This window comes from Camarhynchus parvulus, chromosome 3 (assembly GCF_901933205.1).
Source record: "Camarhynchus parvulus chromosome 3, STF_HiC, whole genome shotgun sequence".
NCBI classification, from domain to species: Eukaryota; Metazoa; Chordata; class Aves; order Passeriformes; family Thraupidae; genus Camarhynchus; species Camarhynchus parvulus.
In genome coordinates this window covers 81,984,738-82,012,006 of record NC_044573.1, presented here as the reverse complement: position 1 = coordinate 82,012,006, position 27,269 = coordinate 81,984,738, and the positions used below count along the sequence as shown (strand labels likewise).

General features: G+C 34.5%; 1 protein-coding gene across 1 annotated transcript in view; it reads left to right on the top strand.

The window, feature by feature from the left end:
• The window catches only part of SNTG2 (syntrophin gamma 2), a 206,298-nt gene that overhangs the window by 103,467 nt on the left and 75,562 nt on the right, over positions 1–27,269 (top strand). The window contains exons 3-7 of the mRNA XM_030945918.1: positions 709–765; positions 853–910; positions 11,386–11,429; positions 11,539–11,580; positions 27,055–27,142. Coding sequence (XP_030801778.1) covers positions 709–765; positions 853–910; positions 11,386–11,429; positions 11,539–11,580; positions 27,055–27,142 — 289 coding nt within the window. The remainder of the gene's footprint in view (positions 1–708; positions 766–852; positions 911–11,385; positions 11,430–11,538; positions 11,581–27,054; positions 27,143–27,269) is intronic.

Here is a 27,269-nt window from a genome sequence, read left to right as displayed (position 1 = left end):
TGTTCAGGAATTATTGTAAAGATGGCATTCTATGCACTACTGTTCAATATGTTCCAAAAAAAGTTCCCATCAACTCTATAATTATTGTCAACAGATGAAGTGCTATTATTATGTTGTCAGGCACCATGAGTTACACATTATTGAAACGTCAAATTCAGCATAGAGTTAAACATATGATAGGTTTCTCTAGAAAAATATTAATAAAGGTTTTTCTTCCTTACACACCTAAAACTGAAATGAAAAAATAAACATTTGAAGTAGACTATCGCTGAAAGTTTTCAGCAAATGCTACCAAAAAAATATAGAGATCTGAAGATATAGAATAGAAAGCACTGGTAGTTTTGGTTGAAAAACTAGAACAAATATGCATGCACAATAGCTATGAAAATATACATATCTGAGTTCTTCATATAGTTTTCCCTTGCCAAAGGAAAAGTATGTACAAATTTCTGTTCAGGAAGAATATCACATCAGAGATAGAAAATCATACTAAAGTCTGAATACACAACTCACAAGTTCCACTCTCTGTGATAAAGAATTAATTAAGTTCCTATAAATCAATATTGAATGATACTTCAGAACTGATTATTCAGATTCTAGACTACTTTTAGGAATTTTTATAAGTAAATGAGAACCTAGGAAAATCTTTTATGCTTATTTAGATATTGTATTTTCACCTAAATTTATTTTTTCTACAATTTTTTAAAGCACAGAACTGTTACACTTCATAGACAACCAGTTGGTGGCTTGGGCTTAAGCATAAAGGTATGGGTAACATCTCTTTTCTTCTTTTAAATTTCAGTATAACCACTTCAGTCTTGAGATCTCATGGTTAATATCTCTCTCTTACAGGGTGGTGCTGAGCACAAAGTGCCTGTCGTCATATCAAAAATATTTAAAAACCAAGCAGGTAACTTATGCTATTTACTTATATAGTGCTGTAGATACTAATAGTTTCAGGAATCTGTTTTTATTTTGGTAAGACAGTTATGTTATAAAAAAAAATATTTAAAATGACTTGAAAAAACATAAGTATGATAGAGGAAATCTATTGATGTACTTATATAATGCAAAGGATAGAAAAAGTACAAACCAACTTTTTTTTTTCCCACACAGTAATTCACTACTATATGGTATGACTAACTGTGCCTAGGTGACCCCAGAGAGTAATTTGTAATGTTTATTATAGTGAAGATAACACAACACCTAAATCAGTACAGTCTATCTTGGTTAAGTATTACATTGACATTTATCTAGCAAAAGGAACCTTTAGGAGACCTTTTCATACCTGAAACTGAACTTGGCAAGTTGGAGAACTGGTCTGGAAAACAAAGGGGCTTTTTAGTGAGGAAAAGTTGCATGTGGGTGGGCAGTGCCTTGCAACATGAACTAAGGGTCTTAGATGACCAAAAGCAAAGTCATGTTCTCTTCTCTGATGGATGTGTGGACATGGGGATAAGCTTGTTCTTTTGTTTTCTGTGGCATTCTTTTACATATTTTAAGATTTGTTGTCTTCCAAAGCTTCTATGTGTTTCCTCTCTTCCCTAGTATAAATCTACCCATTTCATGTAATCTTTCCTTCAAAAGAAGACAAAGATTGTGATCCTCAGTGTATGTCTTGCTCCTTAAAGGTCTCAAAGCCACTGACATGATCTTTTTCACTCATCAGGCACTTTTCCTGCTTTGCTGTAATGATGGTTAAGCACATTTGCTTGACACCATGTTTAGACTCAAGCTTTACTAGGTCACATACTGTGCTGATTTTTCTCCTCTGCATCTTCTTCAGGGGGTCCTTTTTTACTTGAAATGAATACCTGATTTCATCTGATACCTAATGAATATTGAATGGATTGTCTATTCCTGTATCCTATTGGAAACACTGCTTCAAGTTTCCTGTGTACACTACTTACATTTCTTTTTATAACATTGTTTCTGCAGTGAGGAAGAGAAGGTGTTTTTATATCAACTGTATTACTGTATATGGAATAGCGATATGCTCCTTAAATACACAGTATTTATAACAATACCAAGAAAATGTGCATTAAAATAATAACAATAAATTAATGTAAGCATTCAGATTGAAGGGAAGTAATTCAGGAAATTAATCACCAGCAAGGAAAGCTATGTCCTGCTCTCTTAGGGCATAGTACTCTCAACCAAGGTTAGTAGTGAGTTTGTATGTAGAATACTTACATTCAAAGTTTTGTACACTGTGAGTAGTTATTCTTTATCTGTATTTATTTGTAGAGAAACAAATGCAACAACAATTTTATGGGGTCAGCTTTTTACTTCAAATTTGAAAATCGCTCCTCAGAATGTACTTGTTTTAAAATCTTATAATCTTTTGTCTGAGAAAACTCCAAAATCAGTAGTGATTATAACCAGGGGCAGTGCTGTGTCACACTAAGCCTGTATGAAATGTTCCTGGCTGGATCAGTGAATGGAATAAAGACATTGATACACCTGGCAAGGTATGAAGGAAGTAGTCAGGCAGGTTCCAGTTAGCTCCTGCATCCCTTCTAGCCTGAGTGAGTCTGTGATTCAGGTACTGCTGCAGGTGCTACAGATCAGAGATCTGAGATAGAAATGCTTTTTGGGGCACATGGCTTATAGCACTCCATTCCGGTTACTGAATTTCTGTGCAAGAGAAAATAGAGTGGAGTTTTTGTTTGGTTTTTTCTTCCAGAAAATAAATATTTCTAAAGAGCATCAAAAGATTTTCAGAAGAATTTTGGAAGTGCTCAACATTCTTATACTGCAAATCTTTTTTTTTTTTAATATATATATATGATCTCACAGATCTCAGAGAGGTGCTGTTATTCAGTACAGGAGGAAGATAATAACAAAGGCTATTCACAGTGTTATTCTTCTAGTATTATACATAACTGGAAATTAAGTAAGAGAACATGTCTAAATTTATCTCACAGGTGACATTGAGGCAATATTTCTGGTTTTAGATTCTAATGTTTTAATGTAAGAGAAAACAATCTGGCAAGGAATGAAGGGAAAATAAGATGTGTTCTATAAATATGTGCATTCTCTTCTCCATTTATATAATATATATATTGATACAGACATGCATACCAAAAAACAAATGTATTTACATAGAAAAGAATATCTGTAAGAAGTTTAATATAATGAGACTATAATGTGTTATATAATGTTAATGTAATGAGAACATAATGTGTTATTATAATGTGTTATGCATGACAGAGAGATGAGACCAGTGCAGATTTATCTAAAACTAAGCTTTGGACTGAAAATCTGTATATTCAAAATGTAGATAAATCACCAATGGACTTTCATTTCACAAGGTGCTAATAACAGTGAAACTGATTGGCTGGCTTTAAGAGTGGTCTTTAGTTAAGCAGTAAGATTCATTGCTGTTTCAAGAAAATAAACTGAATTTTAAAAAATAAAAAAGGCTGTATTGTGCAGTAAGATTAGAAAATAAATAATTTACCTGATAAAAAAACAATTTCTTATCAGGCATTTTACTGTTTTCTGTACTTGAGTAAAATGCCCGAACGTACATGAGTAAAATTCTCCTTAATAACTAAAAAGCTGATTTCCTAAAATGGTTGATAATTTTTGATACTTTTCATGAAATTTAATGCCTTTTATATGATAACACTATAAAATAACGTTTACAACCTTACTTTGTATGGATATAGTAATATTTTTAGTTCCAAAGGTAGAAGCATAATAAAAAATCCCAGTTATTTCTCTTTTAGATTGCTATAACCTTTGTGCTATCTAAATAAAGTAATTAGTTTGTCTATTTTTGTACTGTTTAATTTTTTCAAACAGTGATAAGTGATTTTGTTGGCACTGACCTAAGCATCGGCTGACAGCATTTCTTCTTCAGTTTTTGAAATAGGATGAACATTTCAATAGGATTTCATTTCGTTATTTAACAGAAGCACATCCTTAGCAGCAGTGTTTATAAATACTACTCCTATAGTTTTGACCTCTCAGCTGTGATCACTGTGTTTATAAATTTCAAATTAAGTTATTCTAGATCTCTTCTTTCCTGAACAAGTTCACTGAAACGTACACAGAAACTCAGTTCAAGAGCATAACTCTACATTTTTGAAATACAAGGTTATTTGGTCACTCAGTGCTGGAGACTAATCTATTGCAAATCACAGAAAATTTTTTCCTACCTCTAAAACTTTTGCTAAAGTTAATTTCAGAGGGAATAAATTTGTGTCAGAATGAGAAAAAGTAAGTGCAAACTTTAAAATATAATGTAGAGTTATAAACTTGAGAGTAAAATGATATAATTAGCCACAGAGTAATTTTTATCCCATAGGAAATTATTTCACTTCCAAAACCAGGCTTGTTAAATCATCAGTTGACTCAGGGTATTAACAACATTGCTGATAATCTCCCAGATCATTGATGTTGAAACTTCCAAATAATATTCTATAAGCCTGATTCAGGCTGGTTTGGGTTGTGAGGTTTTTTTAAATGTAATTTAATACAGTATTGGTTTTGGTTTTTTCCTTTTGAAACTGGCTTAAGATGGAGTACATGGTACTTGTTGTACATTGATTGGTGATTTGCTATTAGTTTCTAGGTGTGTTATATTTTTATATCTGTGGTAAAATCATATTAACAATCTATTTAAGGTAAATAGTGCTGTGGACTTACAGTCAAATAAATGTAGAGTCCTATTCTTAGAGCTATGTAATGTAATGTCCAGAACTTGGAAAAGAATCATATCAGTCAGGTTTTCTTGTTGTACAGTGAATTCATCAGATCCATAAAAAATACTTCAGGGAATCTGCCAGATGCAATATGGGGATAAAGTATACAAGATTTCATGTGTTTACATCTTTCTCTGTGTATTCCCATTTTTAATTACTGAAGATTCTTTGAGTTTGTGGAATCTAGATGGTGGAGGTTGTAAAAATGAATGGATTTTGAAATCGAAGTTCATCCTATGTATAAATGATTTACCACATATAATATTGGAAATTTTGGTTGTTAAAACATCAAACAATAAAGTGCTGTTTTGTTGCAGAATTATCCAGTTAACAATCACATTTTCATCTGATGCAACTTTTCATTTTATGAGAGCTCTTGCAATAATTTGACTACTGCTGCTAGTTCTGCTCATAGCTCATGTAATTTGTGAAGTCAGACAAGCAGCAATGATGAAACAGGGCAGTGGGTTCAGCTCATGAGGCGTGATGAAAATACGTAAATAAAATTAAATAAAGTGCAATGGATTAGGATTAGTTTGCACTGTACCAGTTTCAAAAAAATCTCCCTTAAGAGCCAAAATTAATCAAAATCTTATTTTGAATGCATTTCCCCACCTTCTGTAGCAAAAGTTGACTCATAACTCACGTTCTGCTGTGTTGGAAAATCTTCTGTTTTATGCCAAGTGCATTTCTAACTGATGCTGTCCAGGACTGGAATGAACTCCAGACATTCAGCAACTGATGTGCTCTGCAAACACAGACTGTGTCCAAATATCACATCCTGGTTCCTGAATTCAGGACTGTCTGGAGGACATGGCATCAGTTTGATGAGGGCTTTTAACAGTTTCCCATGCCAAAGATGGTTCGGTGTGAAATTGTCCGTGATACCTCCTGCATGGGTGTATTTCTGGGTTTTGGTGTTGACTCATCACCAAAAGGGTACAAACACAGTAACCCAGCCCAGTCTGAACAAGCTGGTGGTCATGATGTGAGATGGCACTGAGCTGCACAGCATGGTTGTATCCACAGCTGATGCTCTTCATCCCTGCTGTATTCACCTTAGCTTCATCAGCCTTGGAGATTGATTCCACTGAGCCAGCCAGCTCAATATTAAGGATGAGTTAAAGGTAAACAGCGGTATTTAGGTTTATAAGGAAGCCAGAATGGATCAAAAATTTGTTACACCTCATGCTAATGAAGGTGAAGACTGAATACAAGGCCATCTTTGAACATATAGCCCCATTAGAACATAAGGTCTCATTAGAATATAAGACAGCTGAAGCTGGGTGGTGTTTAATTTTTGGCTATTATTTCCTAATATCACTTTAAAATTTCTTCAGGTTTTTGCTTTAGCATTAATCTTATTTTCTATCAATCTTTTATTGTCTTTGACATTGTTATTTTTCTTTATTATTAGGAAGCTAATGATATATGAAGTTAGCATACTTATTGTTCTTTCTCATGGACCTATGCTTCCATCTCTAAACTTATTTTCAGAAGGCATGGAAGAACATTCTCAACATTTTTGATTTCTTTTTAACTGTTGCCTTCTCAAGACTAGACAGGCCATGAAAGGCAGTACCTGTTAATTGAAGGAAAATCTTAATGAACTATTGAAGATCAACAAGTAAAAGTAAGGTACTTTGATCCCTGATTCAGGAATTTTTTTCTATTCAGCCTAGTAAGAATGTATTTAAGGTTCAATGTCTGTCAATAATTGAGTTGATATAGTTGTGTTTTAAATCACAGATTAAAGGTCTTGCTTGCAGCAGGTATATCTTTACAGTCAGGAGTGTAATTATGTGCAATTCATGGAAGAGGAGGGGAAAAATACATCTGGATATATTGAAGCTGTCTTTTGCATCCTTAATACTAATTTTTCACAATCTTTTCATTTCATCCTGTTTCTTAACTATTCCTTTGTATTTTCTTCATGCAGTTAAATACTTATGCATATGTTTAATGTTAAGCTTGTGAATTGAGAAATCCATGAAGTCAGTGCAGCTCACTGTGTGCTTTAAGCAGCATTTTTTGTCATAAGACATAGTACCTTGTATGTTTCCTGTGTGATTCAGGAATTCAACAAAAATTGAGTGAAAATATGTACTGTGACCAATCTTGAAAAATATAAAGACATCAGATTATCTACAGATCAAAATCTGCATAGAGATGTGCATTAATTAACTAGTTGTAAGTAAGTATTTCCAGAGACTGTTCAGTAAATTTACCATTTCACTACCTTGGAAATTTTGGCAAATTTGATACAGCCCTTCTTCAGTCTTAGTGGATAAGAAAATTAAGCAAAGCAAAGCCAGAATTACTGGTTCTTTTCCCTTCTCACTGAGTGCAAAAGAATTTTAATAGTTCATGCCACCATTAGAGGTTGGGGTTTTTTTAGAGATTAGAATGATGGATCATTTACATTTGGGAAAATTTTTCAAATCTAATATACACAAAAATAAGATTTTAGGTTTTTTAATGATTATTTTCATACCATTACTTCAGCATAAGCCCTTTTATATTTCCATCCTGCTTTCCTTTGTTCAGTGTTACTTTTGAATTTAATCAATGTACAGTATTTAATCAGCATTAAACCTCTTTAAAGAGATGAAGAGTAAAGGTGATCTAGCACTGTTTTTCAAGTAAAACTTCAAGAGGCAAACTGGAATCTGAAAAAGTTGCATTTATTTTTTCAGTGAATAAGGCTATATGTTCTGTGGTAGCCCAAAGCTCTTTTTGAAGTATTTTGGTTTTAGTGTTGCTTTATTTTACACATAGTGACTGATAATTTTAGAGTTGCCTTTCATAAGCACCTTTGTATATAAGTGGGAGAAACTTTCATGAAGTGTGGAAGATTTTACTTAATATTTTTGTCATGTAGGGAGAATGTGATTTCATGGAAACATCAATAGATGTCTTCAGGTTTAAAATATGCCTTACAGAAACAGGACTGACTTTTTGTGTCCAAGTAGTTTTTCCAGTCACTTTTTTTAAAATATATTTCTAAACTATATTGTAAATTCTGCATTGTAGTGACACACCCTCTACAATTTCATGTATGATAAACGTATTTTTGAGTAACCATCATTGATTTTAAATTATAGACCGTTGCCTAAACCCAAAGACTTTCATCATAGACATGAAAGCAAGCAGCAGGTGTCCAGCTTATTGGTTTAGTATGCAACATAATGCACTTCTAGAGAAAATTTTCTGATTGTCCCAAATGCTGTGCTTGTTTCAGTTCATAGAGTGTTTGGTATTGACCACATAATGCTCCTTCTCTCATTTACTTGTGTGGACAGCCTTGATTTTTTTTTTCAAGATTCTGCAAGCAGGATATAATTGCTTTGTGCTCTTAAACTATAAAATGTATTGGCTAACACACATGAGGTTTCTGGGGGTATTGCAGTATTCAACACCCTTGTGAATGAGCAATGGGTCTTTGCTGATCTGGCAGCCAACAGTCCTGGGGGAAAGGTTCAGCCTTCACTGCTCCATAGAAGACAAGGGCATTGTCTTCTATGCTGCCAAGTTACAATCCTCCATTTACCCAGTTTTCTTCCTTGAGGTTTTATACCTTTTCATATCACTGCTTTTCCTTTTAAACCTTGAGGTGTTAAATAGCGTTATTTCAAGAATTTTAGCTGTTTCTAGAATTTAGTCTTTCCTTTTTTGCATGAATACTACTCTATGTGTTTTCTTATAACTTTTGTTACAATGCAGCAATTTTCTCAGAAGATTTAGACAATGTTGCACAACTGTGCTGTTGTGTCATTATCCAGTGGATCACAGATACCTGAACATCTGGGAAAATGTACCTACCTACGTGCCCACAAATCTTCATCATGCACTCTTCCATCAGGATCTCAACTTTCACACAAACATTTTCTGGTTCAGTATTATTTGCTTTCTTGCCCTATATTTTTCAGTTGCCACGTCTTACAGGAATTTTTTCCAAATTCGTTTCTTAGATTTCCACATTTCTTATTTACTGTGCTTTTTCCTATATTGCTGTTTCCTGCGGATCTTCCCAAAAGCAACAGCTTTGACTGCCCAGCAGAGCCAACAGCACAGGGCCTCAGGGAGGCAGCACTGCTGCTGCCCACATGTGCTGTCCTCATCACGTCTGTGGCCCACAGATTGGCTGACTGGTACTTGTTGGAGGGCAAACAAGCACATCTGCCTTGCTGCAGGGGTTGGAGCCTGAATCTGACTGTGACCCCTACAGAGACAGAGTAGTATCTGAGGATTGGCTTGCTAGGATTTTCCTCCTCAAGGATGCTGAGGATGCGCTGTCCCTGTGTTTCACCTTGTTTGGTTGCTGTCCAGGTTCTACACTGATTCCAGTTTCAGGGACTGTTGCAGTACTTGTAAGCAAAGTCTGCTTCTGCCTGCTGGGGCCTCTTGCAGGTGTTAGTGGCAGCAGGAGTGCATCACAGTGTGGCACTGGTGTGCCCTAGGATAGGCTGCTTAGAGGTTCACAAAACAGAAGTTTTTTGTACTAATTTTCCTTGGTCAGCTTCTCTTTACTTGAGAGCACTTAGACTGGAGGACCAGTCTGATCTCGTTTAAAACCCCTGAAACCTACAGTATGGATATAAGGAGCTTCCTCATCAACTGCTTTCATTCATGATCTCTTTCTGTTCTGCCTCTTCAAACATGCCTTTTGTATCCTGGTTTTCAGCTGGGATGGGATTAATTTTCTTCTTAGTAGCTGGTACAGTGCTATGTCTTTGATTGAGTATGGGAATGATGTTGATAACACACTGATATTTTAGTTCTAGCTAAATAGTGCTTTCCCTAAATCAAAGACTGCAAACAAATTGCTCAAGAAGTTGGGAGCAAGCATGGCCAGGAGAGGTGACCCGAACTGGCCAAAAATATGTTCCATGGCAAAGAAATATTCCATCCCACAGAACATCATCCTTGGAATATAAACTGTGGGGAATTGGCTGGGAGCTGCCAGTTGCTGCTTAGGGATGAGCTGGGCATCAGTCAGCAGGGGGTGAGGAATTGTATTATGCATCACTTGTTTCTCTTGGGTTTTATTGCACACTGTCTCCTTTCTGTTACTATTATTATATTGTACTCCAAAAATTAAACTGTTCTTGTCTCAACCCACAAGTGTTTTTTGGTTTTATGGGTTTTTTTCAAGTCTTCTCCCTATCCCTGGGGGCTGGCATGGCGTAGAAGAACGGGGTTGGAAGGAAGGGTTGTGCAAATGGCTGCGCAGGTTAAACCATGGCAGCTTGCTGATACAAAAAATGCTTAAAATTTCTCCACTCACTTCTGAGTCAATCAGACACTGTGGACAAGGCATGCACCCTTTGAAGTAATCCTTTTCTTCTTTGCTTCAGCTGGAATTTCAACTCACCTTCTTCCTTCTATCTCCAAATCAAAGATGCTTCCACTTTTCAAAAATAGTTCAATGGCCCTAACATAAGCCCTGAATTAAAAATTGTTCACATTTTTCACTATTGGTGTATGTATTACTAACATCTCAAATAGAAGTTTAGTATTGAGGTGCCCATGCTAATGTTCATCGCCTCTACTAATGCATGTACCCAGAACAGGTTGCTTCAGATTGCTTTGTGACAGTTTTGAACTGCTTTAATTCTGTTAAATTTCTGTACTTAGATGTCATTTCTATGCCAGCTATTAAAAATTACATGCATGATTTTATATAAAAAGTAGGATGAGAAGTGGGGTAATGACCTCCGATGCAACTTGTAACATGATTTTTAAAATAAATAGAGAAATATTTCCTAAGTATTTACTAATGAACTGTAATTTTTATCTGCCAAAAGAGTGATGAACAATTTCTTTTTTAAAAAGTGCTATTTTGTAACAAAGGCACATTTGCAGTAGCAACAGCTAAATTGCGGAAATCAAGAATATTTTATTCCGTCCTTTCTTTTTTGCTTCTATTTTCTTTTCTCATAATACTCTCTTCGTTAACATTGATGACATTCTTCTAAGCCTCAAGGTGCGACCTTAAAGGTCATGTATAAGACTAATAGGCTTTCTTTAATACTATCAGTCTTTTAAGGATAAGAGCCTTAATTTTAATTAATTTATGCATTTCATGAGATAAACATCCTCAAATTGCAACCAAAAAAAAGTTAAAAATTTGAAAGTTAGTTAATAGACCTCAAAAATGTCATTGTTTGTATCTATGGAGAGTTGATTGAAATTTCATTACATTATCCTCATTAACTCTGTAAGGCAGGAAATATGAAAATTTTAGATCAAAATAATGTTATTCTTTAGGACAAAACTAACTCAAACGTCAAGTTAGAGTTGTATTAAATTCTAGTCACAACCTCTTTAATTACAGCAGTCCCTGTTTCCCTTTTGTGGAAGAATAATGAAAAGTGTGAATCACATTTTCCACATAATTTATTGAAATCCTTCATTAGTGAGAATTGACATTTGTATTCCATACTATTCAAGTTCTTTATGCTTAGAAAGTAGCTCTGTTAATTTGTTTAAAATTGCTAGGAATCTATTATCTTTTTTGGATGAATACTGATTGCTGTGCCATTGGTATTTTCACAACCAAATCAGTTTCAAATGAGGATTATAAAGAGTGTATTAAAAGAATTGCTGGAAGAGAATATAGCTTTTTCAGTACTACTATCAATTAAAATTTACTCCTTCTGTAATCCCACAGCTGAACAGACAGGAATGTTATTTATAGGAGATGCAATAATACAGGTCAGTAAAGATTCACTTTTTTCTACAGACATTTGTTTCTTACTTGCTTTTATTTCAGTGACTAACTTCGCATTACAAATAATTTTCTCCCTATTGTATCTGTTTTTAGGTTAATGGTATAAATGTAGAAAGTGCTACCCATGAAGAAGTGGTAAGTCATTCCACTTTGATTTTTTATTGGTGTACAAAATATCTTATGTCCAAACTGTTCTGTCTCTGGTCTTGTTTCAAATGAATTTACTCTTTTTTACTATAAAGACAGTGCTATTTATCAATTTATCATATATTTGATTATTAAAACTTTTCCAGTTATTTAATTCCATTTTGAAATCAAATTTGCCATGATGTTTGGTCTAACCTAAAACAAAATAATTTACTGAACAGTGGTCAGGTTTTACGGATTTGCTTCATTTATCAGACTGACTGTATGAGGACAAAGCCAGTTCACATTTACTCGATGTGCAGTGCTTTTCTGGTCTGCAGTGCAAGGCCTTATAGATAAAAATTGTTACCCCTGTTTCCTGTTTATTGGCAGTATCTCGGAATAACATCTGTAGCAACCATAAATGACATGGGCTTTGGCAGTCTTATCAGCAGGGCAGAAATTACATGGGCAAAGGAACTAAACTTGCTTTTATTACTTGAAGGTGATCTCTCTAGGTCAAGATAAAGTGCAGCTGCATGATTTTGCAGTCCTTTTCTTGGTGTTGATTAATACTATCAAGCTGACTCTCTTACAGACAGTCTCAGTAATAGCTAGATCTATTGTGTATTGGTGAACTGCCCTCCTGCTGCTTGTGTTGTTACTGCACAGAAAAAAAAAAAAAAATTAAACTTCCAGAAAGCTACTCCTCACAAAATGGTAAGCTACTTCCCTTAAGGATTGTTTGTAAAAACCAAGAAGTGGTCCAGAACTGTCAGTGTAACACAACAGAGATGAGGAATGAGAGAGAAATGCATAGTGCTGCTCCTTTCCCTGTACATGGGAATTCAGTAGAAGCATTAAGCATAATTGCTACTACCACAGCCTGTTACTATGATGAGAATAGGGTTTGAAGAATGTGTCAGGCAGTAGAGATAAGAACTGGTTCTATCTGATGAGGTGGGCTGTTGACAAAGCTCCTCAGAGAATGGAAGATTTATTATTTCTTCTTTTATCAAAATTATGTCTTTATCTCAACCATTATTTCATAAAAATGCAAAGTTCTCTTTATTTGAACGTGGTAGGTTTGCAATTTGAAGGAAATGCTTTAAAAAAGAAGGTTTGGGCACCAGAAACACCACTGAAGAAGGTATATAACATATTAAGCTTGTTACAATGTATTAAGCTAGTAATATAGTAATGTAGTGATTATGGGTAGCTGCCCAAAAAACAGGAAGTTAAGGATGAAGAACTCATTTCTTTTAGAAAATCATGCCTACATCTTCTCTCTCTGTAAAGGATGCCCTAAATGTCAGTCAGGTTAAATGAGAGGTGCTCCAGCACTTTTGTTCAAAACACATTCATCAGTGAGGCTTGGGTATTCTTAATCCACTCTGGGTTCAAGTTTACACAACCTTGTTAACATAATACAATGGAAGTCTGTCAAAGATTATTGAGTCATTCTTTTGGCTTGCTCTATATGCATCTGGCATTAAGGGGCAGAAGCAAATATGTTTCTTACTTTTTTTGGTGTTGAACTGATGTTTTTTTCTTGTTGTTTGCCTTGTTGTGGTTTGATTATTTTATTTTTTAAATTGTAACTCTAACAAATGTTTTCAAAAATTTTGTTTCAGTTTTTTATTTTGTTTGTTTCACAATGGCATTCCTTGCTGTTCAGACTTTTTCTCTGTTTTCTTTTACTTTCTGCCATTTTAGAATGTCTGCTGGTTCACCCTTGCAGGATGTGAGGAGGTGCACGCAGTCAGCACACACTCAGAAAACCTTTCTTTTACAAAACTGAAGCTTAAGTGTAATTGTACATCAGTATGGCTCACAGGTGTTAAAGGCCTAAAACCCATTGGGGTTAATACATGGGAGAGAAGGCTACAAAATCTGAGAACTTTAGGAAAGGAGGACAGTTTGTTCTGCCTGCTACCTACCATCTTCCCTCCTGAGATGTTTATGGAGTTAGCTAGTCCTGATTGTACCAAATAGGGAGTTTTGTTTCTTGACCCTTGAACTTCAGCAGTGTTAAAAGGTGATTACGTCTGGGCAAGCCAAACAATTAGCTACTCTGTCAGCAACAATTTAACAACAAGCTGGCTCTCTGTTTTTCACTTCTGATACTAGAATTTGTTTTCTCCACAATTGCTCAAGCTGCTACTATCACTATTCTATCATAGCTAAGGCTATGGATAGAATAAATAATTCAGAATCAGTGCCAAGAAAAATTCTGCTTTTGTAGTAGGTAATACAATAGTGTGGAAAATTGAAAATAATTTCTTTTCCCAGAAACTTAAGTTTATTCTTAGAAATAGTCTACTGGTGTGGAGAATGCAGAAAATGTTAACTCAGAGATTAATATAGTTTCTGTATTGTGTATCAGAGACAATTTAATTTTCTTTCCCTGGTGGCTAATCAGGTTGTCAATGTGCATAACATGAAAGGAGCAGTCAGATCTCCTGAGTGGAGAGAAAAAGGGAAGCAAAGATAAAGGAATATTTTGGTTGAAGTTCACAAAGATATACCACTTGGTGTTCTTTGGCTGGGACTTCAATTTTCAGGATATAAATACAATAAACTGTGAAGGGAAATGAAACATGAGGTTGCAGTTTTCTGATTCAACAGAATTTTTTAGATTCATAGAGTCAGAAAATGGCTTGTTTGGAAGGGATCTTGAAAATTTCCTACTTCTAACACCCCTGCTATGGGCAGGAACACCTTCCATTACACCAGGTTGCTTGAAGTCCCATCCAGCCTGGCCTTGAACACTTCAGGGATGGGACATCTTTAGTTTCTCTGGAAACCTCCTCCAGTGCCTCACCACCTCCACAGTAAAGAATTTCTTCCTAATATCTACTCCAAACCTCCTCTTCTTGAGTTTAAAACTGTTCTCCCTTGAACTATCCCTGCATTCTCTTGTAAAAAGTCTCTCCTCATCTCTCTAGTAGCCCCCTTTAGGATCTGGAAGGTCTCCCCTGAGTTTTCTCTGCTCCCGGCTGAACAACCCCAACTCCCACAGCCTGTCATCATAGGAGAGGTGCTCCAGTCCTTTGAGCATCTTCTTGGCCCACCTGATAATCACAGGGCTGAGCAGACTTCTTGGCATTTTGTGGCGTGAGTCTGAGTACTTTTCTCTCCCTGTTCTTAGTGAAAGAGAAAAATAAGATTGAGAAAGATTTTTGTGAGTCCCCGAGGTAAGCACTGCCCTCTGCTGCAAAGCACTAGAAGTACCTGCTTGTTTCCACCATAACCAAATTGTAGAAAATGTGATGAAAAACCATCTCTGTTGCCTTTCAAAGGGGAATTGGACAGGTTTCTACATAATCTCTCATGAAGACTGTTTTAGATGAATCTATGATTAGTTCAAATGTAATTTTGTATGAAATTAATCCTATTTCAAGGATTAATAAACTGATCATTTCCATTAACTAGAAAATGCAGGAAAGGGTGTTAAGATATAAAATGGAAAAGTAGGTGTTGCATGTTATTTTTTTCTTACTATATCTTATTCGTGTATTTTATAGTATTAGTATTTTTGACGCATTTTTAGTATTCCGCACAAATGTTAATTTCTTTGGAATTTTGATCAGTGATCCAGGAAAGTACTTGGAAACATTTTTTTCTTTTTATTTATGAATATTCTTACAAAGGACATTGCTAAATAAACAATATCCATTAAAACAGAGAATATATTCAGTATGAATAATTTTAGATTTTCAGAATTTGAACAGATTTTAGTTGATAGTAATTAATTTTTTAAAAATATTTAATACTTCGTATCGAATTCAGGGCGACCCCAGTGTCTGGAAATGACTGGCATCTGACTCCATTGATTCAGAATGCTGAACAATTGCTTTATTAAAACTATATTATATTACATTAATACTATACTATATTAAAGAGATACTATACTAGAGATACTAAAAGAATACTAAAGAAAAACCTGTGACTGTCTGAGACAGCCAGGACATAGCTTGGACCTAATAGGCCAATTAATATAAACAACCGTCACCAGAATCCAATTAAGAACTCACTCTCAGTAAAAAATATCCATAACCCATTCCACATGCGCAAAAACAACAGTAGCAGCAAGTAAAGATAAGAATTGTTTTCTCTTCTTCTCTCTGTGCTTCTCCAGGAAAAACCCTGAGAGAATTATGTCTCTCTCTGTTGCAAGAAGGTGAATGCCACAACTTCAGATGTTTACTAAATATGTCATTGACATGTCTGGCTGGCAGTGATGAACATGTTCTTCATTAAACTGATTAACTGAGATACAAGAATTGAACCTGAAAATTGTTTATCTTCATTGAGATACTGAGATTTTATTTTCATTTTTGAATTAGCTATTTTGGAATTGAAGTTCTCTGCATGTTCTTCTGGAATTCAGTTCCAAATGGTGGAGCACAGATTATGAATTTTATCCATATAATATCTGAAAAAAAGAGATCAAATAGAAAAACAGAGGAGAATGCATAACTAGAATAGGCACATAATGGTTAACTACTCAACAAATACATCAAAACTAATAAAATAATAAAAAACATAGAGCTAGTGATGGATTATTAAAATAATTATGAAATAACTATATATATATAAACTATAATTATAGAAAATAATTGTGAAATAGCTTTTCAGATAAATGCTTGAGAAGTAGCAAAAATAATTTTTATTTACAAATTTTACTGTGTAATTATATCTTACTAATATGACTATATTAATAAGTAGATTTTATTGATTTATTACAATAATTAATCTTCAAACAAATTAAGATATGTATTTACAATGTGAAAATTACAGTGTTATGCTCTGTTGATTAAACCACATGTTAATATTGGAATATGTAATCATTAATATTCGAGGCAACAGCTTTGTGACATTTAGAGAAAAAAAAAGTTTTTATTTGATATATACAGAAGGTTTAAAAACTTCAGATTACTGCTAGAAATAGTCAGTAATACAGATCAAAGCTTAAGGAAATTTTTTAGCTAAATTGCCCAGGTAGTTGCTAACATGTATAGATGCCCTTACTGACCTACACATATTTCTGACTCTAGACTGGCTATTAACTTTAAATTACTCCTTGAATTTCTGAAGTTTTTCCTGTGGGGTGTTTTTTTGTATGAACATGCTTTTTCACCCAACAGAAAAGATGTTAATAAGTAAAAAAAGGAAGAGTATAATTCAAGTTCAACAAGTATAAAATGGATATTAAATGAAGGTAAAATTAATATTTTTCTATGTAGACAAACTATGTGTGTTTCATTTCTTGGAAGTCTATCTTAATGGTAATATTGAAACTTCACAGTACGTTTAGCAATGCTCTGCATGATTTACTTCAAGAGTTTGTCCTTTGTACTACAATTTTTTTGTTTTCTCAGCATAAAAGAAGTACTCTATTAATTTTGGAAGGGTAATTCTACCAGATTCAGAGGAACCAGTAACTGAGGTTTTTTCACCTCATGTGACGATTATGTGATTCCCCTGCATGTCATGAAACCATTTGATTTCTTTCTTCAACTGCGTGGCTCTCACATTTTCTTGGTAATTTCCAGGGTTTGCTTTTAGATTGCGTAGATTGCTTTTGGATTTTTAGGTGGTTTAGATTATAGTAAACTATTTCTGCTTAGAGCTTAAGCCAAAACCTTTAACAGCTTAAACTTTTCTCTCTCTAGCTAATTTCCAACACTGACCTACATTGTCATTAGGTATTCAAAAAGACTTTCAGAGGATTCTACATATCAATTTTTCTATCACTAATTTCTGTGTAAGGAACTTTCACTTGTTTTTGGTTACACATATTGCCTTCCCAATATGGTGCTGTTATCATTTTCTTTAAATAGACAGTTTGGGGTGTGGAGTAAGGGTATCTCGATTGGCTTAGGGTTTTGATGTGCTCCAGACTATGAGAGTGTCTCCAGTTACCCAAAGGCGTGTGAACAGAAAGCTCATGGGTAGAATCCATCACCCAGAAGTATTATTAACAGGGAGCTTGCTGAAACAATCTCAGACTGACCCCTTGCTTTCTTTATTATTAGGAGACTTATATTTGGTATCAGCCACTGTGAGCATATAGAATTGAAACTGTTTGTAGGTTACTTTCAAGCACAATGCAGTTTTGACACACAGCTGTTCAAGAAACTGCATCATTTCTGTAGGCTGGTTTTTACTGAGAAGCTCTTTACACATGAAACTTTCATTAACTTTATGTTTAGTTAATGCATTGTTATATATTTATAGGACTACAGACACATCAAAGAAAAGTTATCAATCTTTTGAAGATTTTACTTTCTTAACCTTATCTTAGTAGTAGTTCTCATTGTTCACTTGTCATTGCCTCAGTCAGTTCTAAAAAAATGCTTTAGTCATCTATAATGTGGACAGCAAATACCTGTTAATGTTGAATGTATATCTGCAGAACAGCTGCATGAATCAGACCTGAGGCAGGAACTGGGAGAAGTGAACAAACTCTTTTGTTGAACAGCATTTATTAATGAGTTTAGTGTAGTCACTTTCATTAAGTACTGTATATTTCAGAAAATTTGCTGCTGCTATGTAGGTGGGCAGAAATAAACATCAATAGCAAAAAGGCTAATATGTGATATTTGTTGGACATAGTTTTCTTTCAATTACCCCAGAGAATTTTCCTGATCTTCTTTCATGGAGATTTAGTCACAGCAGAACAGGAGTTATCATGACAGTGAGACAAATAATTTTAAAAATTTTTCACCTTGCTTGGATGAAAACTATCTAAATTTAATTTCCTTTCTCCAGGTGCTAAATTCCCATAAGTATTCTGTATCCCAGCACCACATAAAGATAAAGCTACATAAAATCATCAAATTGTAATATAACTTTACAATTTTGTGGAATGTACAATTCATCCTCATTGTTTCCAGGTGCTCTAAGAAGTGTGATTATTTTCTCACTGAATGCATCTGGCAACGTTTCTCACTAAGAAACAAGTTATAGGATACTTTTGGTCTCCAGTGTCTTTCACATGCAAATGATAAAACTCACATGCTTTAAAACATGAGTTTGCCATTTAAATTTGCATCCATTTGCCCCCTTACTGTGCTTTTGTAGGAGATAGCAAAATTTCAGAGAAAGATTTTTTTTTTAAATGGAGTAACGTAAGTACCTGCGTAAAATGTACACCTCAAAATATTATGCAACTTTTGTAATGTAATTGTGGAAATCAACTTTATTTCAAGCTCTAAATATGTTAAGAAAGTATTTACATTAAGTGGTTCATATTTCAGCACTGCTATTTTACCTCCATCATTGCACAGGAACTTCATTTCCTACGTTAGAGAAGCAGCAAGTACGCTGGCATTATGAGCATTTCCAATGTGCATAATCTTTGAGCACAAAAGCAGAATTACTATAATTAAAACTGATGGAAGAATTCAGATACCTCACACAATGGAGCTTTAGGAAGAATTGAAATCTTTGTAAAGCTATGGATGCAAAATGTAGCACTTAGGTAAAGCACAACAGTGTGGCTGGAGAGCTACAATTTAAGGTAATTTCTAAGGGTACAAGGAGTTAAGATATTTAAATTTTTTTTAAAAGGCGTTTCTTTTAACCCTTTTAAATTTCTATTTATTTCTTTAATAAGTGTTGAAAGACATACAAAGGATTTATGAGAAATTATACCAGCCACATTCATAAGTAGAGGGGCACTTTCTTCCATCTCCTGTTCTACCTCCCACCTGTACAAAACTGAGTACCATAGAGGTAGGTTAAATACGTGAACAAAGAACGGACTTGATATAAGAACAAAAGGGTGTAAGCTATCTGTGGGTAAATCAGTGGGGAGGGTGGGAGAGATGGGGGGGAATTGTCTTTGGAAGGGCTGGTAGGAAAAGAAAAAGCTACTTTATAGCTTTATGAACAATATTGTATTATGTTCCTTGTTATCCTTGGTAATTAGTATGAAGATTCCTGCTTCCTTTGATCCTTATTCCTGTGCCCAAAGTACTCTATCTCTTCCTTTTAGTCACTCTGCTCAGTTTCCACTCTGGCTAAACTAACTTAAGCAGTATCACCTCCATCTCATTTCTCTCTTACACCTTCCTTTTCCTATCTAAACAGTGTTTTCTGCTTTTCATTAATTTACTGCCTTATATTAGGTGACCTTCAGTATTTCATCAAGGTATAGAGAATTTTGAAGTGCTCTAGCTCAATGTTATCAACATAACATAGCTGCAGGCTAATAAAGAGTTAGTGTGCACCCTGGTGATTCCAAAAAGATTAATTAAATAAATGTTTGTGAAAGATTAGACTTAGGCTGTTTACATAAGTTACATAAGTGAAACTCAGTTATTTTGTGGTTTTTTAAGTTTGTTTTTTAATGGAAAGGGAAATATAAGTTATATAGAGGCCTTACAACCACATAAAATTAACCCATTAATAAAATTGGTGTATTTCTGATCACAAGAGGGATTAACTCCTTTGAGATCACAGTATATATTGTACATAAGTACTATTTCTCTTCAAAAAGTTATTGACTTAATAGGATTGTGATCTAAATAAGTGAATAGATCTTATAGGTATCACTAATATTTCAGACTCATGTTTAGCTGCTGACTTGAGCATGAATAATGGCACCTATGCTTGTTCCTTATTGTAGAGAGCAGACAAAACAGTCATAGAGCAGAAGCGTATTCATACACTTCAAGTGCCAAATATTCTAGCACACTGCATCCAAAAAGTATTAAAGGATTGGATTAGAAAATCAAAAGGGTTTTTTGGTGGTTTTTTTTTCTGTCTGATATGATATTAGGCACTAAAAAGTCTAATACAAAAATGTCTAGTAGAAAAAGTATAGCCCTGTATTTAAACAGTTATGGCTCTGAATTTAATCAGTACTCTGAGGGAAGAGAAACCAATTCAGAAGATTGTAACATGACAGTGGGATTTGAATGCTATTCCCCTTACCAAATAGCATGTTATTTTCCCAGTGAAGGAAATTTTTAGTATTGAATAAAATAATATACTTTATGGTGGTCTATGCTGAATAAATATAAGCCTATACAGCAGCAAAAGTACAAGGAATCATTAACAGGTCTATAATCGTTCTCAGGACTACAGTCCTGAGACAGTATAAAGAAGTTTCAGGTATGGGACTTTCCCTAAAAAAGATTTCTCTCTGATGTGTGCTGAATATTGCAGATGATCTGCAGGTTTATGGTGATAGTAGCACTTTCATGTCTGTGGTATTGGGGAAACAAAAGCATTAACGACTAGCATAGAGGGGTACTACTACTATGAAATAGTGCTGAACTTTATCTGTAGGTATTCCTCTTATTCTTTTATGTTCACCTACATGCTGTAAGGTGGCAGTGGACACATGACTGACACCAAAAATGGTGGCAAGCATCAGCCCTTTATTATTCCCCCGTACCACTTTTTATACCTCTTTTCTCACATGCATAGCACTAGCAGGCTCTTTTAGTCTTTTGTGATGGGTCAATACATATCAGCTTTCCACACTTCTTTAATGCTGTTCATCTGTCTTATACAGCTGCACCCCATTAGGGATGAGGCTCTGCCATAACCCCATTTCTATTCTCCCACAATCTATTCTCTAACAGTATGGAGTTTAGTAAAGGAGAAATGTTTTTGTGTTCTAGGTGCCTCTGTTCTTCAACTCTGAAAGGATGAACATATGAGTGATTATAAAGAAATTCTGTGGCTGATTCAAACTGCAGGGCACTCCGTTAGACTGGTCACTCCATGGGTCTTCTAGCTTGTACTTCATCAATTAACGTGTAGGCAACAAAAGCACTTCTTGGTGCTTCCTATCTTTAATCCTGTATTAACTCTAGATTAGGCTAGAAGACCTAGATCAAAGGGATCATCGTGGAAAAGTTTGCTGTGAGAAAAGGAAGACGTGTCCAAATTGTTAGTAATTTCTAAATCAGAGAATGCAGCATATGACCTGCTGGGTTTGACAACTCCAAAACCTTCTGGTTTTGTTTTTATATTTGATAGCACAAGACAGCCTTTATTAAGTATTGCCAATCCTTCAGCTGAAGTTACCTTTATCATCATTTTATACCATTGCTGGCAGGGGTTTTTGGTGAATACCTCTCTCCTCAGAAACTTCAGGTCAGATAAAATCTGTTTCTGAGAGCTGTGCAGGCGTTACAGATACAAGCAAACAACAAAGAAAATTGGAAAGTAATGGCTACATGAAAACCTGCATTTAGTCTTTTTAGCTCAATCTATGCTCCTTTGAGTTTGTATAAACTCAACCACTTAACTATCATCTAGAAAAATTTCTATATATAGTTGAAGATTATGGACCTGCAGGGTTAGGCTGTTCCAATTTCTTTGCTTGAAAAGGACTGCAGAAATGGGTTTTTGTGACAGAAATGTTTGCAATTCTATGGCTACTGATTCCACTTTACCATATGCGTTTGCAATCGCATGTAGTCAGATATGTGCATCTCTCTGTTGTGAGTTTTTGATACCTGAGACAATTCTTTATTTTTACAAGTGAAGCAAAACAGTACATAAGCAGTAAAACATACTGCTTGTTCTTTAATTTTGAGTTCTGTGGTTTTGAACCCTTCTTGTTTATAGCACACTGATCACAGCTGAGACTGACCTTCATTTCCAGAAAGAAGTCCCCGTAATGCTCTGATATTCTTGGATTTTTTTGAAAATGTTACTTTCTTAGGAATGGGTCTTCATATTTGAGGTAATAGTTATCCTTAAGCAAATGTTATTTAAACTTTTATTGCTTCAGGGAACAGCCGAGTTGACTCAAAATTTATTTTCCAATGCACAGCATGTAACAGCACCTTTGATCTTCCAGATAGTTTTGCAAGCATTGTTTCCACAATGCTAATTACACTTAGAATGTGTGATTAAATAGAAAAAATATGTACAGAATAATGAAAAAAAAATTGAAAAAAATTATTTTTTGTTCATAATGCCTGGTATTTATATCATACAGAAGCAGCATTATTTGTTTAACTGGATACTGAAGCTATCTGTCAAAATATCTTTTACTATATTTATAGGCAGAAATTAGAGAAAAGTTAAAAATTAGTAAACTAAGAAGTTTAAGTAATGAATTACTTAATTTAGAATTTAGAATTAAGACATGAGTAAGCTAAGAAGTTGCAGTTTAGTTTAAATCTGTGAAAATTTCCAAAGGCTACATTGACTGCCGTTTTTCCTAGCATATTTGTATAAATTGTTCAGACACAAAGGTTTGCTTTGTATTAGCCAGCTAAGCATTTAGAAAGAGATTATTGCTCATTGAATAGTGCAAAGCTAAGGAAAAGAAGAATAAAAAATATTTATTTGAAACCATTCCATATTTCACCATTGGAAAAGAGACAAGTATCAAGAAATCATTGTTTCTTGAAGTAACTTAATTCTGCTTCATGATCTTCCAATATGAATTGAAATCCAATTTTAATTTTAAAAACTATTTTTAAAGCCATTTTGTGTCTACTATCATTTTAAAATCTACCTGTACTGCAAGATGTCTCTTTGTCACACATCTCCCTTGCCTACTCATAGACAGATAAGCACAATACCAGATTTTTTAGCCCTGTATTTATGCTTTGAGCTGAAATTGCCAAGTTTCCTAAAGTGCCTCAAAGTATACTTTTGCTTAGGAGGCATTTTTAAGTGTTAAATATTATCGTTCTGTCTGAAAAGTGAAGAATTTTTTAAAACTTTTAGTTTTTTATATTTCATTGGGGTTTTGTTTTGTTTTGTTTTTGTTTGGTTTTTTTACAATGATATGTTATGGTCTAATTCTTCGTATATTTTACCACATCTCAGTTTTTTGTCTGCTTTGTTGCAGGCTTGTACATAACCTTCCACCCAGATACTTTTCAAGTCCAAAACTTGCACTTTGTGTGAATTTCAAGTGTTTTATTTGGGAAATGCTTGTACCTCAAGCTCAGGCATTCATCAGGTGGTTCATATCCTTCTACTTCAGAATTTTTGCTTCAGACTTTTAGTCTGATTTATGTACCTAAATATTCTTCAAGGCATGCAAGATAAGATTAATTTCATCTAACTTCCTATGTTTAAAGTGTAAGGTTATCATCCAGATTCTTTGTATTTAGAGATACATATCTGTAAATGAGGATTTCTTTGTATCCTAAGATCTTTACTGATTTCTAGAAAATATATTAGCAAATACTTTAGAGTTGAATCTCTTAAATGGCCGCAGTGAAATGATTTGACATCTGCACTCAGAACAGATATTGGCTAAGGGGCCATATGGGTGAAATAATTAATCAAAAACATTCTCATTTTCAATTTTAAGTGCTGTTCTTAATAAAACAGAGCCTGTTTCAAACAGCCAAAACCTTTTCTAAATCTCTGAGCAGTGTGAATATTAATGTTCAGATATGTTTGAAGATTTAGATCAAATCACAGTAAACACAAAGAACCAGAATTTAAAAAGAATGCCAGCAGCTTTGTATTGTGCCATTGGCTTGTCTGCATAGAAGTATATAGAATTTCCCTTAACTGGGTGTTGACAGTAAAAATGAGATGACAAAGGTCTTCAGGTTTTTCTAAGATATAAGTAATATTTTCCTCTACAGACTCTCTGCTGTAGTTAGTTGAGATATAGAATCTCCTATTTATATTTGTAACATTTTCTTCATTCTGTTCCTGAGAAATGCATGTGAGAAAGAGAAGCATAATAAACCCTGGGCTGATAAATGTTCTTAGAGATAAGCAAAGCCTGCAAACTGGAGCCAGCATGAAAAGCAAGCATTTCAGCTGAAGCCCTTTTTTCCTTTATACACATGAACACGAGTAAGTGCGTGAACACACACATCCACACACCCACACAGAGTCAGCTGCACTAAATGCATTTAATCAACCTTTAAAAAACATCAAACTCACTCACTTCTGCAATTCTCTTTTAATAATTTTTCTACAACAGTGTAGCAGTGAATGTTGCTCCATAGATACTGGTTTTGTCTTTTTTGGACTTAGTGGACTTTTGCAAAAGCTTCATCATCACAGAGCAGTGCATTATTTAGTGACCTTCTGACTGTTAAGACCTTCTTGTGATCACTGAAATTGATTTAGTTCTGTTAGTATGTGTGTGGTTCAACACTCTGGCCTCTTCAGGCACTACCCAAAGAATACTAAGCAGCTTGAAGAGAGTATGATACAGTTTGAATATCTTTTAAGAGACTAGTGATGCTTGGAAATTTTAAACCAAATCATTAATATTTGAGTTATTTCCTTTTCAAAGTATAATTTGAAATAAAAAATGAAATCTCATACTCTGCAACAGTTTCTAGTTACTGTTTTGTTTTGTTCCAACAATTTTTGGATTTATTTTTGTAAAATTTGACTAATGTCTTCCAAAAGTACATTAGACAATATGTCTGTCATGCTGTCTCCTGTCATCTCTTGATAAATATAAATGTTTGTGTGCAAACATTCCTTGCTTAATTAAGAGGAAACATAGTTGTTCTTCTGTGTTTGCGAAAGGTTTATTTCAATTAAGAAATTAAAATTCTTTCTTGTTATTCCGAAGGTAAAATAAAATTACTTCACTTCTTTACCTTATTTTAAAAGGCAATCATTAATAAAATGTGAATTTTCAGTATTAATTTTATTTGGTTTATATTTCTTCCCATTAGATATATCAGGACTACAGTTAAAATTTGTTGGGTTTGAAATTTTCTATTTAATTATGCAAAACACTGTTGTTTCTGTACTGATTATAAACTAAAGTTGGCATTTTTAATAGATTTACCATGCAGTGAAAAGTAAAATGGTATTACAAGAACAGCAGCACTTGGTAATAGGATCTTGGGTTTTTTTGCCAACTGTGACTTCTCCCTGCCCTGATACTTTCTGACATTTTTAATTTGGAAGGGAATATCCCTGTAACAGTAGAGGGTTGTCCTATCTTTCTAACAGTAGAGTGAGGCTAGTAAAACTACCAATCTTCAGTGTTTATTAAGTAATAAATAATGTCTAAACTAGGAAATAGGAAATTTCCTGCAGGAAATAAGGGACAGAGGATTTCAAGAGACATAGTTTTCTTGCACCTTAGAATTTAGGACGCACTGGTTTGCTTTGCAGCCCTAACATACTTTTGTATGACCTTAGAAAAGCATGCAAAGTTTGCTACACTGTCATTCTTGTTTGCTCCTGTTGTGACCATCTTCAAATGGTTTAGTCAGAAATCAGTGATCATATTATTTTTCTCCAGTGTTTTTCCCACAATGAGACCTCATTGTGGGAAAAATTAGGTTCTCTTATAGTCAGTTGTCCACAAAAGCACAACACTCAGATTTCTGGGGTTGAGTAGGTAGCACTGACTGTTGAATTTTTCATAGTAAATCATTTAAGAGCAGATTGAGTGAGGGGGGGAGATGAGGGTGGGAGAAAAAAAAGAAAAAAGGTTCTTGGTTTCCATCAGACATAAGCTTGATGTTTTCATGTAAGTGAATACATCAGTTTCTGGTGTAAGCATTATTTTATGTACACAAGTAGAAAACTTAAAATGTTTGAGGTAATCCTGAATCTCATTATGTTGGCCAATGTGGCATTGTGCTAACACAGTGGTCTGGAACAACACAACCACCAGCTTCCTCCCAGCACATTAAACCATTAAATACATCTATATAAGTCAGTTTGCTACAGTTAGTTACTTTTCTGCTTGGTGGATGAATGCACTGGTTGTGCTCAAATTAGACGTCACAAGCTGTAGCATCCATTTCTGACAAACTGGATCAGGGATATGCAGGCCCTGTGGGTACAGGCCACATACAAACCAAACACAATACCTGTTTCCTGAGAGTCATAGATATAAAACTGGAGAACACCTTTGCCCTGTAATCAGAACTGAGTTTCATCAGAGATAATATTTGTAGTTCTGCATTTTAAAAAACACTTTATGCGATAGCATGCTATTCCCCAAAGTGAATTCTGATGATTAAAACATGTCTATACACGTGTGTGTGTGTATGTGTTCCCTTTTGGTTAACAAATGCTTACAAACAATAAAGACACAAAACTCAAGACTCTATTTAAAACACAGAAGTGTGCTTAATTTGGTACCCAAATCAACCAAACCAAATACTTAAGATCAAGATGTGTATGATGTATTAATGTATTTCCATGTGTCTTTCTGTTTGTGTAATGTATTATATCTACATAAACACATATTTCCCTACTATCCTATGTCAATTTTATAAAATCAGTTAGTGGAAGTTGTGTTCAGCTGGTATGTAATATCAGGTTGTCCAGCAAATTATTTATTCAGGTTGTTCTACACTGGTCTTTGCCTACTCTTTTCCATTGTTGCTGTGGCTTGATCCTCAACTATTCTACATTCTAAGTCAGAAATGCTTACATTGAGTTTATTATAGATGAACAGGAATGTTGATTTCATTGTAAGTAATGTGCTTTCCATGAGCGATTCTTCTTTGGTTTAAAGTAGCTGTTATTTGTCACACTTGACAGGTACACCTACTGCGAAATGCTGGCGATGAAGTTACCATCACAGTTCAATACCTCAGGGAAGCTCCATCATTTTTAAAGCTCCCATTAGGTAAGAGGAAATTAGTGAATGGGAGTAATTTGTTTTCCTCTTTGCAGTATTCTTGTAATAAGCTGACAGTGACAGAAATAGAAATTCAATCCTTGAGTGCTTCACAGGAAGAAATAGAAAATTGTCT